Source organism: Drosophila gunungcola, unplaced genomic scaffold (genome assembly GCF_025200985.1).
Source record: "Drosophila gunungcola strain Sukarami unplaced genomic scaffold, Dgunungcola_SK_2 000095F, whole genome shotgun sequence".
In the NCBI taxonomy this organism is placed as follows: Eukaryota; Metazoa; Arthropoda; class Insecta; order Diptera; family Drosophilidae; genus Drosophila; species Drosophila gunungcola.
Genome location: NW_026453257.1, coordinates 254559 through 271998, shown reverse-complemented (window position 1 = coordinate 271998; position 17440 = coordinate 254559). Strand labels below are relative to the sequence as shown.

The 17440-nt window shown below is 44.2% G+C and overlaps 5 protein-coding genes across 6 annotated transcripts; 4 read left to right on the top strand and 1 right to left on the bottom strand.

Annotated features, from left to right (window-relative positions):
* The first annotated feature begins 184 nt into the window (after positions 1 to 184).
* Positions 185 to 2009, top strand: LOC128265112 (mitochondrial tRNA-specific 2-thiouridylase 1). The gene is given in 3 exon segments (XM_053000929.1): positions 185 to 963; positions 1395 to 1707; positions 1710 to 2009. Coding segments are annotated over 3 exon segments (1176 nt in total). The 5' UTR covers positions 185 to 309; the 3' UTR covers positions 1919 to 2009.
* A 463-nt stretch (positions 2010 to 2472) lies between these two features.
* Positions 2473 to 5453, bottom strand: LOC128265111 (cell division control protein 45 homolog). Its single transcript, XM_053000927.1, has 2 exons — positions 4243 to 5453; positions 2473 to 3568 (listed from the first exon to the last, which is right to left on the bottom strand). The coding sequence occupies exons 1-2, from the start codon at positions 5169 to 5171 to the stop codon at positions 2752 to 2754; spliced, it is 1746 nt and encodes a 581-aa protein (XP_052856887.1). The 5' UTR covers positions 5172 to 5453; the 3' UTR covers positions 2473 to 2751.
* A 366-nt stretch (positions 5454 to 5819) lies between these two features.
* LOC128265115 (uncharacterized) lies at positions 5820 to 6588 on the top strand. The gene is given in 3 exon segments (XM_053000935.1): positions 5820 to 6141; positions 6202 to 6245; positions 6248 to 6588. Coding segments are annotated over 3 exon segments (552 nt in total). The 5' UTR covers positions 5820 to 5974.
* Positions 6527 to 8305, top strand: LOC128265114 (gamma-butyrobetaine dioxygenase). Its single transcript, XM_053000934.1, has 2 exons — positions 6527 to 7265; positions 7555 to 8305. The coding sequence occupies exons 1-2, from the start codon at positions 6676 to 6678 to the stop codon at positions 8186 to 8188; spliced, it is 1224 nt and encodes a 407-aa protein (XP_052856894.1). The 5' UTR covers positions 6527 to 6675; the 3' UTR covers positions 8189 to 8305.
* Positions 8306 to 9451: 1146 nt separating this feature from the next.
* Positions 9452 to 17008, top strand: LOC128265107 (protein suppressor of white apricot). Of its 2 annotated transcripts, XM_053000922.1 has the most exons (8): positions 9452 to 10053; positions 11446 to 11612; positions 12597 to 12799; positions 13242 to 13982; positions 14405 to 14726; positions 14788 to 15045; positions 15889 to 16017; positions 16073 to 17008. In XM_053000922.1, exons 1-8 carry the CDS (start codon positions 9725 to 9727, stop codon positions 16903 to 16905), a joined length of 2982 nt encoding a protein of 993 aa, XP_052856882.1. In that variant the 5' UTR covers positions 9452 to 9724; the 3' UTR covers positions 16906 to 17008. The 2 variants fall into 2 exon arrangements, with proteins under 2 accessions (XP_052856882.1, XP_052856883.1); XM_053000923.1 differs by lacking the exons at positions 9452 to 10053; positions 11446 to 11612 and adding an exon at positions 11979 to 12279.
* Positions 17009 to 17440: the final 432 nt, after the last annotated feature.

Below are 17440 nucleotides of genomic sequence, written 5' to 3'. Positions count from 1 at the left end.
ATATTGCACCTTACACCTTACCTCTATACTTAAACAATTGTGTGTATTTGTACCTTACCCAGGCACCTATTTTCCCAAAACCCTTGTACCTAACCTAGGTACTTGAAAATAGTACTTTTGCCAACACTGTTGAATACCAACAGTAAATACGAGTTCTGTTCTAAACGGAATACGGCCACACCATACGAACAATCAGCTGTTTCTGTCGCAAAATAGCCGCAGCATACGCACAATCAGCTGTTTTTTTGCCGACAATATTATTGTGTTTTTGTTTTAACTCAAAATTATTGTTTTATAACTAAGAAGAGGATGATCCGCAACGTGGTGGTGGGCGTATCGGGGGGCGTGGACAGCGCCGTTTCCGCCCACCTGTTGCGGGAACGAGGATTCAATGTTTTGGGCATCTTCATGCGCAACTGGGATGAAATGGACGAAGTGGGTCGCTGCACCGGCGAAGCGGATCTCAAGGACGCAGAGTGGGCGTGTCGGCGACTGGGCGTGGAACTGCGCACCGTGAACTATGTGCGCGAATACTGGACGGCCGTGTTTAGCCAATTCCTGGATGATTACCAACAGGGATTGACCCCAAATCCGGATATCCTGTGCAATCGTCACATCAAATTCGACCTATTCCACAAGCACGCCCTGGAGAATCTGGGCTACGATGCCGTCGCCACCGGACACTATGCCTGCAATAGTCTGGGTAACTTTCTAGAGGAGGCTAACCCCGAAATGGAAGCCCGTCTCCTAATACCCACCGACACATTCAAGGATCAGACCTTTTTCCTGGCCGGAATTCCCCGGCATTCCCTGCAACGCACCATGTTTCCCTTGGGAGACTTGCGGAAGAGTCAGGTCAAGCAACTGGCCACCGAAATCGGACTCCAACGACTGGCCAACAAGAAGGAGAGCACGGGCATCTGTTTTGTGGGCAAGCGCAACTTCAAGGAGTTTATCAGAGAGGTAACACCAAGACTCCGATTCCGTTTTACACTCATGATTATATTAATACTGCCAGGGAAAGATTATTGGCACTAATTCTATTTAAATCCATTACAAAATCAACATACATAATCCCATGGAGACATTTTACCTTTACTATATTCAATAAACATATATTTTTTTTTTTTGTGTTTTGGTGCTTTCAAAAAAATGTATATGTAAGCACTAAACAAACTTTCAATCCCCAGTAATTTTGTTGTCACGTTCTAGCCACTCTTTGCCAAATAATTAAATCAAAAATAAAAATATAGTTAATAAAAAAGGAGTTTCAACCACTTTAAGTCTTACTGTAACGAATTCATATGGAAAAGTGAAAGCACTATAATTATAATCATGAGTGTATATCCCGTTTGTCCTATACATTCTGCGATCGTTTCACCATGCCCTTGCAGTACATCACCTCCAAAAGGGGTCCCTTCGTGGACATCGACAGCGCAGCGGTGGTTGGCCACCACGAGGGCATCCACCAGTGGACCGTGGGTCAACGCTGTCGCCTGAGCTCCTACCTGCAGCCCTATTTTGTGGCCAAAAAGGGGGCACCGGCCAGCAGCAGCAGCAACACCATCTACGTGGCAGCTGGTCACGATCATCCCGCCCTGCTCAGCACTCGGATTCACATCGATCCGCCCAACTGGCTTTGTGCGGAGTCCCAAAGGAGACTTGCGGCAATGGGCACTCTAAGGTGTCGCTTTCGTTTCCAGCACACCAACCATTGGTGGGCTGCCAACTGAGGACATGCCCAGAACAGAACTTCCAAGTCGAATTGGATGCTCCCTTGAGAGCCATTACGCCCGGACAATACGCTGTGTTCTACGATGACACGGCATGTTTGGGCTCCGCACGCATCCTCAGTGCGGATCCTTTAAAGAAAAGCATAGCGTCGAAGCAAACGCATGTGAGAAGTTCAGTCAGTTGATGGTCCTTCGGGGAAATAAAGATTTCAAAAGCCAACAAATTAAACTGATCATCTTTATACTTTATAAATAATCTTTAGAAACCCAGTCTATCTGGCTCCCATTATGAAAGTGTTTTTTTTTCTTTTTTTTTCAATCTACAATATTTTGTTTTGTAATAATCTATATTATTGAGATTACTCTGTGATGCCTTATGATGTTTACCTCAAAAGACCTTTTTTACAATGAAGTAAAGACTGGCTAAAAAAATTTCACAACATTGTGCACATCTAAAAATCAAATCCACGAAAGTAACAATTTATTTTTTGGTTCCGTAGAACAATACACCCCTTAAGCTATGGTTTTGTGGTGCCGCAGTTAGTAACAAATCTTGTTTACATTATGACACTTGGAAAAATAATATTGCTAATTTCTTTCTATTATTCTCTTTCATCCATTTAAACCAACAAAAAATCTGTAAACTTTAAACGCAGTAAAAATTATGTTGTTTATATTTTGTATACAATCTTTCTATTGTTCTTTTTGAAGCCTTAAAACCAAGAAAAACTCTTTTAGCTCCATGGTAGACACTTTAAACATATACGCAATTTATTCTAGGTCAGTTTTACAAATAGTTTTCGCAAAAAAATAATCATTTCTTATTCTACATTTGTGGTCCTGGGCGCAATCTCGCAGTCAACATAAATAGGGTTCGCTTAAAATCTTAGCCTAAGTGTACACGTTACAAGGTCTCTCGTCTTAAAAGTTAGCTTACAACATAGATATGATTGAGCAGGGATGTGTGTGGGTGTGTGTGTGTGTCTGTGTGGTGAGCAGGATGTGTTGTTGATGATCATCAGGTGAGGAGCACGGTGAGGGCGTCCAGGAAGCGGGTGAGGTCACTCTGTCGCAGCTGCACGACGGCAGGCTCAAAGAAGTCCTGCAGCAGGGCAACGCCACTCTTTTGCGCCGCCTGCTCGAAGGCCTTGCCAAAGAAGGTTCTCGGCGAGTCCTCCCTAACTGGGGCGATCCCCACCAGCAGGCACATGCCCTGCGCTGCGTCCAGAGGACAACTGGCTATCAGTGGCAAATCGGGCGCCTGCCTAGCTCTACTCGTGGCCACATGTCCGCGCAGCAGGAAGCGGGCCAGCAGGGCCAGGGCATAGGGATACGAGAAGAAGGCGTGCTCCTCCTGCAGGACATAGTAGAAGAAGGACCCAGCCGAATGCACCTGGCGTGCCTCCAGACTGCTCTGCACCTGCCTAAAGATGGCCGCATGCAGCAGTTTCGCCTGCTCAATGCCAGCCGTTAAGAGTTGCTTGTGCTGGCGACTCAGTGCATCGGAGGCCTCCAGAAAGCAATCCTCCGGCGTCTTGTGCTTCTTCACCGACTCCATGATGGACAGCAGGGCGTATACGTAATCCGCCGCCGCATACCGGCTGCGGTATCCATAGCTCAGCGTGAATGTGCCATAGACAATGTCCGGTATGTCGTACTTCTCGGCCAGTCGCTCCACCATCGAGTAGAACTCCTTGCGCAGCACCAAGTCCATGGCTCCGTACGTTTGGCGCGCATGCACCAGTGGCAATCCCATCTCGAGCAGCAGCTCATGCAGTCTCTTCTCGCCGCGCAGCGTCCACAGTTTCAATTGGCACGACGCGTAGCGGGAATATCTGGGCAAAACAATGATAAGACATGGTCACTACTTTATAAGGTTATATAGAAATAATTAGTTATTTGAATGGACGAACGGGGAGAGTACAAATTTGGAGTCGTATCGAATTCAGTCGGATCAAGATTAAAGGCAGACTAGTAAATTACTATTGCTTAATTCTTGTCATGCCTAGCGCTAGTCTATTTCAAAATGTGGCCACACCTACTTTAACGCTCACAAATCATGAAAGTCTGCCAAGTCACTCTGAGACATGTTCGAGGTCAGATAATAAGTTGTATAGGTTTATTCGGTTAATAACTATCGAGTCTTACAAAAATCTTCCAAATCGAAGATTTGTTATAGGCATATATAAATTTGTATATATATATATAAAATTAAATATATACATTTTTAGTAGATGGCGCCACTGAAGACTGGATTATATTCTAGAGGAATACATTATTTAATAGTTAGTGCACTCAACTATAGCGTTAATTTTAACAGTTTATGTTTTTAGTCGAATTTTTATTAATTTGTAAGTTAAAGGTGCGATCGTCACACCTTTTTTACCTCATTAATAGGGGGTTTTGTTTGATTTAGTTAAATGTGTCTTCCTCGCAAACTCTTTTATTTACCCAAAATTGTTTTTACTGTTTATAGTTTATAGTGGTTCAACAATAGTATTATGCTCACCTCATGGACTCCGTGACTGGCCAGTGGCGGTACAAGACCAGATGCAGGTCATTCTCGAAACTGATCTTGGAGGCACTCATGGTGTTCTGATCGTTCGTCTTGTTGGTCAGCCGCGAGACATGCGACTGGATCTGCTCCAGCTCCAGGGTGTACGCCCCGCTCTCGATCTTGCCCAGCAGCAGTTGCTCGGTGATGCCCACAATGGCCCACCAGAGCAGGTCCATGTTGTCCTTGGACAGTTTCCAGGCCAGCTCGAAGACGAGCAGGGCAGCGGATCGTCCGTAGTAGCTGAACTGGGTGTACTCGAACATGATCCGGTCGCGCTCCAATTCCCATTGCCTGCGGGCTCGTTGCTTGAGGATCCGCTGCTCGTGTCGCTCCAGGCGGCTCATCTTAGTGGTCCTTTGTGCAGCGGGAGCACGATCCTCCTGATCGGATTCGCCGGCACCACTGTCGTTGTTTTGCTGCTCCTGGTCGGAGCCCACATCACCATCGTCGTCGTCCTCATCCTCTCCTTCGGAGTCGTAGAAAATGCTTTCGAAGGCTGGAATACTCTCCTCCAGCGAGGGATCGCCCAGGATGCACACCTGGCGATCGCTGTAGATGTTGCACACATCCAGCGGGCGATGCGAATCGCAGATGAAGAAGATCACATCCTCCGCCGGCTGCAGCAGTTCCACAATGTCCACGCAGCCGCCGCAGTTGACCAGCAGCACGTACTTGACATCGCCCTGGTGCTCCCCGTAGGCCCGTTTCAGTCCGGTTACGCCCATGATGGGCACCACCGTGTAGAGCATGTGGTCGTACTTGAACAGCGCCTGCAGAATGCGACTGGCGCAGATGGCATCGATGTCGTAGTTCACCACGATCAGGATGCGCTTGCCCACCAGCTGGCGGTAGAAATCGTTGCGCAGATCCTGCACAAACATGGTGAATCCTGGCCAGAATCCTTCCCACTAAATGTCAATGTGATCCAAACAAAACACTTGCTCTTCTCAGTGACTTTGGGTCAGTTTCTTTTGATTTGTGGTCAATGGAGTTGGCATTTATCTTATATTACTGGGAGCCGTTGCATTTTGATGGTTTTCTTGTGGCCTGCGAGATTTTCCCCAATTTTCCCGCTCCGCCCCGCTGCACTTTCGCCAATTGCAATTTAGCGAATTAAAAACGCGGGAAACAGCTGGCTGTTTAAGTGTGACCAGTCTCGAGCGGACGGAAAAAACTTCACTTTCCATTCACCCGACATCTACTCGTATTTTGTTTAATTTCAATATTTATTACAGACACTAAAGAAAATTGACCCCCAAATTTGTTCCTACCATTTTTTTTTTTATAATATAGAAGTGGCCCTTTTTATTTTGTATACAAATAACAACCTTTATTATGTTTTCCAAACATCCCATAGCAACTTATTTATTTTTTGTCCATTACCTTAGATTTGTTATGGGAATAGATACATATATTCTATATTAAAAGCAGCCAAATAAAATTTAATAAAAATAAAAAAAACCAAAAACAACTGATATTCGTCATTTTGATTTATAAAAGTGCAAATTAATTAAATATAAAATTTTAGTTCTATTTATGGCTTAAATTTAACGGCTAATACAAAAATCGGCATATTTTGGTGCGCCAGCAACGGTCACACTGCAACACACACATGTGTTTTGAAAGTAAAAAAAACCGGAAAGTTGATGAAACCAACTAAGTTTAAGTGGAAAGCTAGCAAAACATGACCAAGGAGAACAAAAAGAAGCTGCTCGCCCAGCGGCACATCTCCTCGCGGATGAACTTCCTCTTCCAGGCGTCCAATTTAATGGCCTCGGGCAATCAAACCAAACTGGCCGCCTACTATGGCAAACTTTGCCGCAATGTGGGCACCAAAGCTGTGATGCACATGTAAGTGTGTGATGAGTGGCTAGTCCTCAATCATTATTTATATATATATGCGATTTTTAGGGCTCCCGCCTTGAAGCGCTCGCTGTGCCGACGCTGCTCGCTTCCCTGATTCCTGGCGTGAATACGGAGGTACAGGTGGCCCAGGAACCCACGAAACCTGAGCAAGTGACTCCGCCAGAGGTTCACCCGAATGGTGGAAGTCAAACGAAGAAGAAGCGCCATCGCAGGCAGCGCAAGAAGCCCCCAAAGAGCGAGGACTCGAGTAAAATCAGCGAATTACTGGGTGAAAACCCGGCCAAACCCGAAAGGATCTGCCTCTTCCTGGAGTGCTCCATTTGCCAGAGCCGCCGAAGCTTTTCCGCCGGCCGTCAGCGAGATGACTGCTGGCTAGAGCAGCCACAATCTCTGGTGCAAGTGGTCTCTTTGCCCGGCGAAAACGCTCAGTGATAAGCCAAAGCTTTTGCTTATCAGTAGGGTCTCCACTGAACTCTTCACTTCATCGCCTGATGACCATCATGGCCAGTTGATGCCGGCATGCAGAGCTGTAGACAAGTGATTAACCGGCTGCTCCAGTTCCAGGTCCGCCGGGCAAGCACACTGGCCCGTGTGAGTGGTTCACCCGGCTATGTGGAGATCAAGGAGCAGGACTCCAGCCTAAAATATCCACCAGTTTGGCTGAGGGACAACTGCCAGTGTGCCGAGTGCTTCCATGCCGCCACCAGAGCAAGGAAAAGTCACTGGGAGCGTGGTCCGGTCAATATAGAAGTCCAGCAAGTGGCCTTCAATCAAGAGCAGCAGCAGTTGGAGATCCTCTGGCAGGATGAGCATAAGAGCATCTTTCCCATGGCCTGGCTACGGGAAAGGGACTTTGGCGAAGCCTCTAGAAAGCGTTATCTGGAGGAGGTCTACAAGCCACCGGCACAACTATGGGGAAGATCGGAATTTGATGCTGTGCGAAGGGAGTTTCAGTACCAAGATGTTATTCAGGAGGATAAAGTACTCAAGAATTGGCTGGAGGCGCTGGCCGTTCAGGGATTCGCCATTCTCAAAAATGCACCCAACGACACCAATGTGGCCAAGCATTTGGCCCAAAGGATTGGCTATATTAAGCGCACCACCTACGGGTAACTACTACTCTCAAGCCAGGAATAAAAGATCACCTTATTTTTGCAACTTTCAATGGCCATTATCTACCAATCTGTCATATATATTATCGCAATCGCTTGATTATTATGGTATTCCAGCCAGAATCAGGCAACTTTTGCCTGCCTTTGATTCCGAACTCATGCTTTTGCTCTTGATAGGGATTTCTAGATAGTACCTATGATAGTTTATTAAGTTAAAGTATATTGTTGCCTGGTTGCCTAACTCAAGCTATGTCCTTGCTAAAACTGTTTTTGCTTCATTACCTAGCGACGTTTTCGAGGTGAAATCCAAACCAAATGCGGGCAACTACGCATATTTGATGACTCCTTTGCCGCTTCACACCGATTTGCCGTTCTACGAATACATGGCGGGCATCAACATCCTGCACACGCTCGTCCAGTCGGTTTCTAAGGGCGGTGCGAATACCCTTACGGATGGGTTTAATGCTGCTGCCAGGCTGCAAGAATTGCATCCGGAGGACTTTGAAGTACTCAAGACGGTGCCGGTGAATTGGTTCGACATTGGGCACGATGGCGATGAATCCCGGCCCTTCCACAGCCTCTGGAGAGCTCCGGTGATCTGTCTAGATGTGGACGGACGGGTCACTAGGATCAATCAGAACACGCCGAAGAGGGACAGCCGCTTTTCCGTTCCGCTGGAGCAGGCCATGTCCTGGTACAGGGCATACGACAAATTCCTGGAGATCGCCCAATCCGAGGCCGTCGAGTTCAAGACGCAGGCCGGCGATGTCTTTGCGTTCAACAACCTGCGCATGCTGCACGGCCGAACGGCCTACGAGGATGCGCCGGGCAACAAACGACACTTGGTGGGCGCCTACGTCGACTGGGACACCATCTACTCAAAACTGCGAACACTCAAGTTCCCAAATGCCAAAGATTAGAGTATTAGAGAGTTCTTTATGTGAAGAGCCGTTTATAATTCAAATATTATAGTTCAATTCAGAAGATCACATATTATATTTAACTGGGCCACAGAACCGATCCAAGGAAATATCTATATATATTTCATATTTCAATACTTTCAATTTGTATTGTTACACAATAATAAAGAGAAATGTTAAGTATGATTTTGTGTTTTTATTTTTAGTTTAATTTGAGTTCCAAATAACTAAATTTGATTGACAGGATTCCAAACTTTAAGCACTTCATGTGAAGCCTTTTATAATTAAAATATTATAGTTAAATTGAAAAGATCACATATCCATTATAAATGGGCTACAGAACCGCATCAAGGAAATATGTATATATAATTCATATTTATTTCATAAAGCCTTAACTGTACTGAAATCCCAAATCAAGTTTTCAAGGAGTTTCGTGTTTACTTTGACATAGTCATTTCGCACAAGGGTATAGAACATTTCTGAAATAGTTTAAACTAAAATATATTTGATCAAGAAATGGACAACCATAACATATTCAAGACTCTGCGAAGCGGCAAAGTTATTTTTAAAACCCCTGATAAGAAGAAGAAGAAGGCAAAGAATGATGATGAAGACGATGTTATACTTGTTTTTGACTCAAAAGAGCCAAAATATATGATAGACCTGACTGTCGAAGACTCGAAGTATGTATATATACAATATATAATATATTCATTATTTATTTTGTTTAATGTTTGCCATTTTAACTCAACTCAGGACTGATGAAAGGCCTTAACAGACGGAGGAGTAGCGAGCAGCCCCCATCCAACAGCAAGCCCCTATTAACACTATTACAATGATGAAAGGCCTTAACAGACGGAGGAGTAGCGAGCAGCCCCCATCCAACAGCAAGCCCCTATTAACACTATTACAATGATGAAAGGCCTTAACAGACGGAGGAGTAGCGAGCAGCCCCCATCCAACAGCAAGCCCCTATTAACACTATTACAATACACTTGTAAAATAAAAATAATACCAAATTATGCTAAAACAAAAGCTTATGTTGATTAATCATATAAATACGGAATCAGGCTATAATAAAACATTAAAAATGTAAGTTTCGCTCTTGGCGGACATTTTGACATTCATAAATAAATAGTTAATTTGCAAGCCCCACACCCCCCTCAAAGTCCTTAAATATTAAATATCCTTGGTATTTTTCCTTTTTGCGTGTTTGGTATTTTTTTTTTTGGTATATGTCAGCCCATCCACGCAAATGGCTAAAAAGAAGAAGCACACCCGAAATCTGGCCACACAGAAGCGAAGGCATTTATTTCGCACGCAAAATAAAAATATAATGCAAAGAAATTGACTGAAATTCCGGCCGTAAAATGCGATCTGGACCAATAGTCTAGTTTTTTGTTGTTGTTGGATTCCTGAGGAAGTGAGTGAGCCTTCGCGTGAGACAGAGCGAGAGAGAGAGCGCGAGGGAGAGAGAGTGGAGCACGGATCACGGATCACTTGAAGTGGATTTCTGGTCCTGTTTATCCAATCGCAATGATGCCCTACAATGTACGGAATGCCGGTGGCGGTAGCGTTGGCGGAATACTCCGGCGCACGGGCCAAGTGTCCGGGTCCGGGTCCGTTTCCGGTTCCAGTTCCGGATCCACAATCCTGAGCAACGGAAGCGGCAGTGCGGGAGGAGCACCCGGAATCGGAGGATCCTCCTCCTCCAATCTTGACCTGAACCACCGACAAACGCCGCTGGAACTGCTCGTTTTTGGTTACGCCTGCAAGATTTTCCGCGACGACGAGAAGGCCAGGGAAATGGACCACGGCAAGCAGCTAATTCCCTGGATGGGCGATGTAAATCTCAAGATAGACAGGTTAATAATTGGAACTAACCCGAGCGTTAATTATACGATTAATCAGTACGCACACCACTGCTACATACACACACAATATCCAAACCCATACCCATACCCATACACATACCCATTTTGTGACCCGTTAGGACCAACACTAAAATGTACATCAGCGGCCAAAATGCTACAAGCGGGTACTTTTGGGAAATCAAGTAACAAGCCTCCGGAAACAAACCAATCTCGTGGTATGTTGAAAAAGTTGGTTTACCACTAATCACAATCTAATTAAGAATAATTCCATTCAAAACATTCCATTTGAAAATGTCAATGCCTTAAAAATCAATTATTAATAAGATAACCATTGTTTTTTTAAGAAACAAACCATTTGGTGATATCAATGTTCTTAGAGATGTTATCACATCTTGGGGTACCTAACTATGATCCCCAATTTATTTACAAACGCAACAATTTCAATATTCATAACATAATTTGTACATAGAAATCGCATAAATTATGATATAAACTGGCTGTTCCAAAATATTTATTTCAACCAAATTTCAACTACAATTCTATGGAACCTACAGCTAGATGAGTTATATTGTATGTGAAGTTAAATTTATGCCAATCTAATAAATTTTGAGCCTCAAATTTCTGTGGCTTTTAAACATAAATCAATCTCAATGGCAATTAAAGACAAAATTCACAGAATTCTGTACTCACAATTTTAAACTCGAATTTCTTTAAAATTCTAACCAACTATAAGTCTTAGTACTCAGTTTGTCTTAATTTTCCAAAACTATTCAATGATTACCAGTATTTTGACCGCAACTGTGCTAAAAGAGGACTTTTGACCGATCTGCGGGCTGCACAAACACCCACACAAAAAACACACGTCCACACAACATACACACACACACAAGCATACACACACCATTGTAATAACAGCTCTTTTCAGTGCTTCTCAAACTGTAATCTCTATCCATATACAATTTGAAAACTGTAATTCTTTGACCATTTTAAATGTAAACCGATTAACTTTTTAGCCACCGGAGCGGTATGTATATGAACGATCTCTAGCCTTAAAACCTAATCTAATCTGAAACTGCATTATATATACATATATATATATATATATATATGTATATTTATAAAAACCGTATGACTATGAATATTGTGTAACTGCGCGCGAGTGTGCGAAGCAAATGGGGATTTTTTTGGGGTTCCTAAGGAGCTGCCCTGCCCCACCGTTTGTTTCGCCCGCCCCCAATTCGCGCTTCCCCTGGAATTGCCATGCCCACTGATAATGCTCCTCCCTCTCCTCTCTGTTTATATTTCTCTGCTTGCTCTCTTTCGGCTCCATTAAAAACCGTGAATACCGTGAATCCCGTGAATACGGCGACATTTGAACCCCAGATACGATGTGCGAGGCGCCCTCTGCGAACTGGGGCCCCACGAAGCGCCGCCAGGTGGATATGGCAACCGATTGGAGTACCTGAGCGCCGAAGAACAGCGCGCCGAGCAACTTTGCGAGGAGGAGCGCTACCTGTTCCTTTACAACAACGAGGAGGAGCTGCGTCAAGGTGAGTGGCCACGTCCATCTGGTTGTACCCCAGATCCACCTATCCGGGCAGGGGTGTCGATATCATCCATCTAGTTTTTGGTCCAAAGCATATAGACATCTCTTTCAACCATTAACAATAAATTTGAATTTGAATTTCATTTAAAAGAGAGATTCTCCAAACCTTTTAGGGATATATATTATTATTATCATTATTTGATCGTGTTTATTTATATTATAAAAAAAAGTAAAACTGATGAAAGAATACATATACATATATACATTTAAATATGAGGTGATATTAGGTAATATTATATTTTTAATCGCAAAGAATTATCACCTGAAAATATAACATTTTGCGGTGTAAAGTCAAAACAAAATCAAATCAAAATCAAAATAAAATAATTGATTTTATTTGATATAATTATAATTTATAATGTTGCGTGAATCCAGTGTGCTAACGCTTACATATCTATCGTAACGATGTCGACACCCCATTATCCCGAACTCCTCAAATTGTGAATTGTATTACAAGTACTGCAAGTATCAAGAAACGATCAAACCCAAACGCAAATCGTAACCAAATTGAATCAAATCAATACCAATATTAAAAAAAAAAATCAACCACCGATAAAGAAACCACCGACATTCCCATCGATATTTCCAGAGAGAGTCCTTTTTCGGAGCAGGTAAATACCAAATCCTCAATACCTGACAGATAAAACCTTTCTTTCAGATTAAAAATAAGATGGAGCCACCGGTTTGCTGTGGGCCGTAGTCCAGAGATCGAGGAGCCCGTGGGGAATCCCCCAGTGAAACTAAATGTCATTGTCTAGCCCCCTCCCTCTCTCTCTCTCTTCTCTCTGTATCTCTCGTTCGTTCGCATCAACTCGAATACGTTTCTCTCGCTCTGATTAGCTATTGCATTTACTCTCACTCCATGCTAAAGTCCCATTATTTTCTGTGTTCTTTCCTCTTATTTTGGCCCAATGCTCGTAATCTGCAGAGGAGGACCTCAAGCGGCTGCAGCAGGAGACCTCCGGCGGCAACTACAGCCAGGTGGGCTTCCAGTACGATGGCCAGTCAGCGGCTGCCCTCAGCGGCTCCTCCACAGCGCCCTCCCAACTCTCGCCGACCTCCGAGGATAGCGAGCTGCCCTTCGTCCTGCCCTACACCTTGATGATGGCTCCTCCTCTGGGCATGCAGCTGGTAAGTCCCAATCCTGATGGCTAACTGATCGGGCTAGCATAGTAAAAATGGTAAATTATTTAACTAACCGAATACAATCTTAAAATGCTTGCAAATATGAACGCATTTTGATAAATAAATTAGATGTATAAAATCAAGTTTTTTACCCAGTTTTTTGCTTCGGGCCTTGTAGCTATAGTCAATTTGTAACAACTGCTTATAACTGATCCAGCTCGAAGGACCAATTGCCTATGTAAAAGGAAATGTCAAAAAACGTTCTTTAATTTAAACGAATTTCCTAAACTTTTGGCTTGAACAACAACTTTATTGACAACTTCTACATGTTCTAGTTCAAAAAAGTAGTTTATGTGTAACATATTTTCCAGTTTATTTGATAATCTAACATGTAGTTCAAGTTAAGAGAAATTGATTTATTTTATTTTAAATTAAAACTAAATTTCAGCCGGATACTATGAAGCAGCACGCTATCATTGAGAAGACGGCTCGCTTTATCGCCACCCAGGGCGCTCAGATGGAGATCCTGATCAAGGCCAAGCAGGCAAACAACAACCAGTTCGACTTTCTCACCCAGGGCGGCCATTTACAGCCATACTATCGTCACCTTTTGGCCGCAATCAAGGCGGCAAAGTTCCCACCCGCTCCGGAAACTCCGCTGGATCAGCAGAATCCCGACCAGGAATCACAATCAACCGACAACTTACACAGCGAGGATGGCGGCGCGGATGGAAGGCGGAACGCCAACCAAGTAGTCATCACGGTGCCAACTATCAAGTACAAACCCTCCGCTAACTGCGCCTACACCCAGCTGATCAGCAAGATCAAGGGCGTACCCCTGCAAGCAGTCCTCCTGGAAGATGAGTCCAGTAATCCTGAGGGAAATTCACAACACTCGGGCGACACGGCCTCGCCCACGCCCAGCTGCCGATCCGAAGGTCATAACAGCCAGGGTGGCGGCGAATTTACGCCCGTGCTGCTCCAGTACAACGGTAGTACGTTCACCCACGAAGAGGAGGCAACGGAACAGACTAGGGAGCAGCAACAGCCGGATGCGAACGGGGGCAAGCCGCCGCAGGTGGAGCTGCTTAAGAACACGAGTGCTCTGGCCTTGGCCCAGAACTACAGCTCCGAGAGTGAGGAGGAGGAGGAGGAGGAAGAGCAGCCAGTGCAGCCGGAGAAGGAGCTTGTAAGTAGCTGCGTAAAGTCGCAATCCCAAAATCACATTTCGGTTATGGTACTTAACTGATCACAGATCCGGCTCGAAGGACCAACTATGTAGGGAGGAATCTCGAAAGAAAGTTATTTGATTTAATCATGTAAACATTTTAAATATGTAATATCTTTGGAAGATGATTGCCGAGTATACTCATATAATGGCATTACTAAAGGAGCTTTGGGCACACTTGCACTTTACCATTCATTAAATGTAGCTCCATTAGTGATTTTTGATTTCATTAATTTTTCTTTTCGGTCCCCGGTTTTAACAACCAGACCAGATCAGATTGGGATTGTGATCAGCATTCTTTGTTCCACAGTTTTGATTTTTCTCTGCAGCTCTAAATTACCTATATCTCGTTCATAAATTGATTTAATACATATTTTCCATAGAAACCAGAGCCAGTGCTGACATTTCCCGTTCCGGCGGAGAGTCTGCGGCACATAATCGACAAGACGGCCACGTACGTGATCAAGAATGGACGCCAGTTCGAGGAGACTCTTCGCACGAAGAGCGTGGAGCGCTTTAGTTTCCTGCTGCCGGCCAACGAGTTTTATGCCTACTACCTGTACAAGGTGACGGGCGATGTGGATGCGGCCTCCAAGGAGGAGAAGACCCGCAAAGCGGCCGCCGTGGCTGCCGCCTTGATGTCCAAGAAGGGTCTTAGTTTTGGCGGAGCGGCAGCCGCTGCGGCTGGCCACAATCTGGATAAGGGTGGGTGTCCGACAAGTTTTTCACTGCTTAATTCACACATTATTCACGATTTCCGTATTAGCTCCTGTAAGTTTCTCCATTCGCGCTCGGGATGAGCATGGTCCATTGCATCCCACTCTTCCGCAGGAGGCCAGCGACGAGGAAGCCAGTTCGATTGCCGGACAGCTCGGGGCGGAGCAGGTGCGTCCGGGCATGCCGGATAGTGTGCAGCGGGCCATCAAGCAGGTGGAGACGCAGCTGTTGGCCAGGACTGCCGGCCAGAAGGCAGGCGGCAGCTCCATCTCCTCCTCTTCCTCGCCGCAGAAGGAGCAGCGCCAAGGTGAGATTCAGATGCATCGCTAACCTATATTTATAAACGTTACTCGTAAAGAAAAGGTACAGCTGCGGTTAAAGTAATAGTAGTGGAAAAATGTAAAGAGCTTAAAAACATACCTTTCTGTTAATTTATCATAATGCCTACTAACTACTAACCTTTGATATTGCTTTAGATTTTCAAGAAAATTAAAAACGGTTATTAGTTACTTCAAATTCACTTTTCAATATACAGTGATAAATAAACTTTTAAATTATTTAAGAAAATAATAAATAAAAAAAAATATTAATATTTGACCTACTTATTAAATGAAAAATGTAAAACCTTTTATTTTTATCAATTTGTTTCAAAAATAGTTTCTTAAAATTTCAAGCCTATGATAAATGTGGATTTAAATATTTGGTCCATATAAGCTTTACGAAAATATAACAAACAATTTCAAAAATAGCTTCCAAACTATTTTCAATTGCTATTTCCATAAGCTAAAGATCTGCTATTATTTTTGAACGCAACTGTATGTTACAGGTAGAAGGAAGCCCTGTAAAGTATAAATATTCTTGATCAGGATCATAAGCCGAGTCGGTCTAGCCATGTCCGTTTGTCTGTCCGATTCTCTGACTGTCTGTATGTCTGTCCGTATGAACGTGGATATCTTAGAAAGTTATTAGCAAAAATGTTACTTTCCTAAAACTTTAAAATACTTGGTGCTGCTTTTAGCTTGTGGATGGCGCCACCTAAAACCCGGTTGAAATTGATAAGTTGAATAACGGGTATCTTTTAGTCGAAGGACTTGACTATATATTTTTTTTATTTAATTTTTTATTAATAATTCCTTTATTTATATTGTAGCTGAGGAGCGCGTGAAGGACAAGCTGGCGCAGATTGCACGCGAGAAGCTGAACGGGATGATTTCACGGGAAAAACAATTGCAGCTGGAGCGAAAGCGGAAGGCCATGGCCTTTCTGAATCAGATAAAAGGTGTGACCTCCTACCGTATACTATTGTTATGTTGTCATTATATTATTTATACAAGGTGAGTGTGCCACCGTGGGCTCAGCGGTACCGGGCGCTGCTCCAAATCCTCCGGAGCCAGCGGCAGGAGCTTCCCAGTCGACGGCCGGCGATAGTGACAACGAGTCCAACGAATCTGTGCGCTCCATACCCATTACCTACTTTGGACCCGAAGACGACGATGACGAGCAGCATCAGAAGCCAGAGGTGAGACTCGATGGGGAAAAGCAGGAGGTCGAAGAGGAGGAGGAGGACGACGATGATGAGGATGGCGATGGCGATCTGGAGAAGTACAATCTCTTGAATGATGACAGCACGAACACTTTTACCAGCAAGCCCGTGCTGCCTCCAGCGGCTCCTCCTCCTCCTGCTCCTACTCCTGCTGCCGTTCTGCTCTCCGACGACGACGACGTCCAGCTGGTGGCCACAATCTCCTCCTCGCGAACATCCAGCTCGCGCCACCGCAAAACTCAACGCCGAAGCAGGAGTCGCAGCCGGAATGAGAGGAGTAGTGCCAGCAGCGCTTCCAGCCGAGAATCCTCCCACCGCAGACGGCAAAAAAGCAGCACCACCAAACCATCATCATCGTTATCGATCCTGGCTAGGAAATCGCAGCAGCACCATCAGCAGTTGCAGCCAATGCAGCGCAGGAAGAGCCCCAAAAAGCGCAGGCGGAGCATGAGTAGAAGCCGCTCGAGGAGCATGCGGCGCAGCAGGAGCAGAAGCATATCGCGGACAAGCCGCCGGAGCAGATCGCATAGCAGAGATCGTCAGCAGCAGAGGCGTCACACACCACCCACCAAGAAGAGCCACAAGCGGCACAAGCGACGCCGGCGCAGCAGCTCCCCCCGATGATGCCCCTGGACGTCCCTTCTGGCAACCTTTACATTTCAAAGTTTTTCGTAGTAGTTCTCCACAAGTTGTATCAAATAAAGCACAAGCATATTTTCGTAAACAAGCGGTGTGGTTACCCCAAAAAAAAAAAATAGGGAAGTACTAGCGGTAGTGGATCCCCTCAATAATCTTATTCATTGGCCATGTCGACTAAGAAATGCCCTTTCTTGAGACTTTATGTTATTTCGAACTTTTTAATTCAATCCATTTTACTGGTAAAACAAAACTTAGTATGACAAAATTTTAAATACGTCATTTTTATAATTTAAGCTAATCTACTGCAGTTATTGAAAAAATATTGACTTTTATAAATCTTTTGACTATTTTCGAAAAAAAATGTTTATATCTGAAGTTTGAAATTTGGAATTGAAACAAATCTTACTTAAATATTTTTATATGAAGTAATGAAGTTTAGTATGCATTGTATTTAATATAATTTTGTATTTAATTTAAATTTGAAATATAAAGTGTTGGGTATTAAATGTGATTTATTTAT

Excerpts from the sequence above, each read along its gene's own strand:
- LOC128265111 (XM_053000927.1), bottom strand. The coding sequence starts at position 5,171 with ATGTTTGTGCAGGATCTGCGCAACGATTTCTACCGCCAGCTGGTGGGC. Across the intron at positions 3,569-4,242 it reads CCAGTCACGGAGTCCATGAG|ATATTCCCGCTACGCGTCGT; the intron begins GTGAGCATAATA and ends TGTTTTGCCCAG.
- LOC128265114 (XM_053000934.1), top strand. The coding sequence starts at position 6,676 with ATGCAGAGCTGTAGACAAGTGATTAACCGGCTGCTCCAGTTCCAGGTC. Across the intron at positions 7,266-7,554 it reads ATTAAGCGCACCACCTACGG|CGACGTTTTCGAGGTGAAAT; the intron begins GTAACTACTACT and ends TTCATTACCTAG.
- LOC128265107 (XM_053000922.1), top strand. The coding sequence starts at position 9,725 with ATGATGCCCTACAATGTACGGAATGCCGGTGGCGGTAGCGTTGGCGGA. Across the intron at positions 14,727-14,787 it reads TGGCCACAATCTGGATAAGG|CTCCTGTAAGTTTCTCCATT; the intron begins GTGGGTGTCCGA and ends TTTCCGTATTAG. Across the intron at positions 16,018-16,072 it reads CTTTCTGAATCAGATAAAAG|GTGAGTGTGCCACCGTGGGC; the intron begins GTGTGACCTCCT and ends TATTTATACAAG.